General features: G+C 38.7%; 1 protein-coding gene across 1 annotated transcript; it reads right to left on the reverse strand.

Annotated features, from left to right (window-relative positions):
* Positions 1 to 30: 30 nt before the first annotated feature.
* LOC102579074 (homeobox-leucine zipper protein HDG11-like) lies at positions 31 to 3,257 on the reverse strand (the record flags this gene model as incomplete). Its single annotated transcript, XM_006364321.2, has 10 exons — positions 31 to 602; positions 697 to 786; positions 998 to 1,266; positions 1,353 to 1,533; positions 1,625 to 1,837; positions 1,924 to 2,025; positions 2,112 to 2,579; positions 2,665 to 2,853; positions 2,948 to 3,065; positions 3,169 to 3,257. Coding segments are annotated over 10 exons (2,118 nt in total), but the record flags the coding sequence as incomplete, so codon positions are not given.
* Positions 3,258 to 3,264: the final 7 nt, after the last annotated feature.

The raw sequence follows: 3,264 nt of genomic DNA on the forward strand, positions 1-3,264 counted from the left end.
AAACCCCCCCCCCCCCCGCCCCCCAAAATAAATTAAAATAAAAAAAGACTATGAGTTGTGAAATGTCATAAAGCTGTGACAGAATCAGTAGAGTGAGCAGTGGCAGAGGTAATGAAAGAAGCATTGAAAATTCCCAACTACTTCTAAACAGAAGCAGAGAGGTAATTTAAATGCTGAACTGATGAGATTTCAAAAAAATAGGATCAGGAAGTGGAGCAATTCAAGGCAGATTTAATTTGGTGAACAGTGCTGCCAATGAGATTATTCACAGTGTTCACTGATTCTGGACTCATTTTTGCTGATGGCAAACTGCTAACTAAAATTTGGAACACTACTGTTATAAGTGAACCTCCTGACCTGCCTCCTCCTATAGTACTTGCATTTGAGCTGCTGCTACATGATGCTGCATCTGCGTCTAGTTGTCTCCCATCTGGCGATATTGTGAACCCCGAGGGTAGTAATGGGATATACGTGGGGTCCTCACCGCTCATCGCTATGTTGATGGCTGGTATATCTACTGGACTATACACTACTAATGCCCCTGATGAGTCTATGCAGCTTTCTTGGAGTATCAGCATGTTGTTTTGACTAGTGTTATAGGCCTAAAAACATGTAACAGTTTCCTCAGAATCAAATGTAATTTTAAGGATAAAGTAAAGATTAATATATTTTTAGTATGGCTTTTCATCAATTTACCCGTAGCACGGAAATGCAGTTCCCTGAATGAGAGCCATTTGCTATATGAGCTACCTCTTGCACTGGATTTTGGTTTGAAAGAACATCCCACTGTAAACATAAACAAACGAATTTCTCAAATTAAGAACGCGCTTCATATTGACTAAAAAGACGTATAATTACATGTACCAAGTAGTCCCAGTTTACATTTGGTTAGGATAATAGTAAACAGAGAACAGAAAGTCAAGGGAAACTTTTCTACATTTCCCCACTAGGCACAAAGTCAAATGAATCTAGAAGCATATAGTCAATTTGCACAGACCTGAGGTCGAGTTCGTTCGTCTCTGAAGAAATTGAAGACATGTTGTGGAGGAATTGGTAGCCAAATTGTGGCAGCTGCACTAATGACTACGCCATTGGGCTGGCCGGGGTCAGTGCACTTTTGGAGTGTGGCTCTGACTTCAAACTCATTCAAACCGGAAATTGTGTTCCATTGGTGTCCATTCGATGGATTCACGCTAGCACAGAAATTGCTCACCATCCTTCGTGCCAGTTTCATCATGCTTCTCTTCCCATCAGGCGATGGAATTGCTGCTTAACATAACATTACACATTAATCCACCAATTTAAATTCCCAATCATATCGGGGGGGGAAAAAGAATTTTGATATAAGTTACCTCCACCGTGATCATGAGACGGGTTGCTATTAACCATGAGACAAGCATATCTTTCACAAACTCTTTGAAGAGTACCAACCCATCTCTCAGCTCCAAATGCCAATCCACTGTGTATAAGATCTCTATATAGCCTATGAATTAAACCTTTCTCTTCCACTTCTACATGTTCCACCCAAGTAACCTATTCAACAAATAAAGTTCATAAATCAGTCTCATAATTAACGACGAATGTAGAGCTTATAATGTTGATTATTACGGGTATCTCGGACAACCTTGGAATAACCATTGGGCATATCTTGTATCAAGCATCCAGATGGAAGCCTGTGAACTTTGCAAGAAGTGGAAGAAAACTGATTTTCTTGAGTTATGTCATAAGAAACATCAACAATAGCCCATGAGCCTTGCTCAATCCGCTGGCAAAACCGTAGGAAACACAATTGTCGCGTTGGGACCAACGGCGAAAGCACTTGCAATTCTTCATACATCTGCATCATGTAGTCGTTTTCAGCCTAAAAATAGATGTATTTTCAAGAAAAAATTCATCTTTGTTAAGTATATCGTTATTCTTTACCAATTGCAATGTACTAGTTCTGCTGCCCATTACACCAGATGATATTACTTCGAGCGTTCTAGCCTTCGAAACAATTGTAGGAAAAAATTCATGCCATTTATTCTACCAAACAGAAAATAGGGAAAAAGATCAGAAATGTCAATCAACTCTTTCCATTTGCAAGAAAAAATGTGGTAAGAAAAACTAACCGCATCCATAAACACCTCGACCAATGCTAAACCATTCATGATCACAACACCTGAGTCCCTAGAAGCCTCAATCCGAACATTAGGATTTTTCAAATGACTATTAGCCCTTGGGAAAACACGATCATAGCTATCGAAATTAAGTACATCTCTTCCATCAATTGTGGACTTCATCCACAAAGGTTCATTAGTTTGCACCAATCTAATTAGTTCCTCCATTGCATTACCAGCAATATCAGCCATAAGTGACTTATCCATGTCCGATAAATTCAACGTAGCATAGGCGAAACTGGGCATATTCGACGAACTTCCAGGAAGAAGATCGAGATCAAGATCAAGGGAATTAGGGCCATGGCCAATAAAACTAGACATGGACAAGTCTAGTGAAGATAGATGAATAGGTTGCACTGGTGGGAGTTGTGAAATTGGCCTCCCTATATACTTAGCAGCAATACTAGATACTTTATCAAGCTGCATGATAAAATGAATAACTAAATCAAATCAGTGAAATTGAAAGATTAAATTAGGGAAAAAAATTAAATTCATTAAAATAAACCTCTTCTTTTAATTGCATGTTTTCAATTCTCAATTTTTGTTCATCAAAATATGAATCTTCAGTAACTGGAGGACCTCCACATGATGGGCAAATCACATTCTTCAAAGCTTCTCTAATTGCTATATTTTCACATCTAATTTTATCATTCTCTGCTCGAAGCGCACAGTTATCTGCTCTTTCATGTTGTGCCTAAAAAATCCCAAACCAAAACACACAATACATCAGTTGAAAAAAAAACTCGCAATTCTCCGAGATAAAATAACAGAGTAAAAATTGAACAAACCTTCATTTGAGTTCTTCTATTTTGAAACCAAAACTTAATCTGTCGAGGAGCCAAACTCAAATCTCTACTTAACTGCAATCTCGTCTTCTCATCTGGATGCGGACATTCCTTAAAAATACTAGCAACACCAAAAACTCAACCAAATTAGTTTTTTAGCTACAGATTAGAAAATGCAAAAAATGCATGGCGAGTACTATTGTACAGGAATTTCAATTGCTTACGCTTCAAGTTTTTGAATTTGATTAGCGGTGTGACGATGATAGCGCTTTTTCCTCCGCTGAGAATCGGAGCCGTCGTGAGGATCCGCCCCCCCCCCC

Source organism: Solanum tuberosum, unplaced genomic scaffold (assembly GCF_000226075.1).
Source record: "Solanum tuberosum cultivar DM 1-3 516 R44 unplaced genomic scaffold, SolTub_3.0 scf00489, whole genome shotgun sequence".
Taxonomy (NCBI): domain Eukaryota; kingdom Viridiplantae; phylum Streptophyta; class Magnoliopsida; order Solanales; family Solanaceae; genus Solanum; species Solanum tuberosum.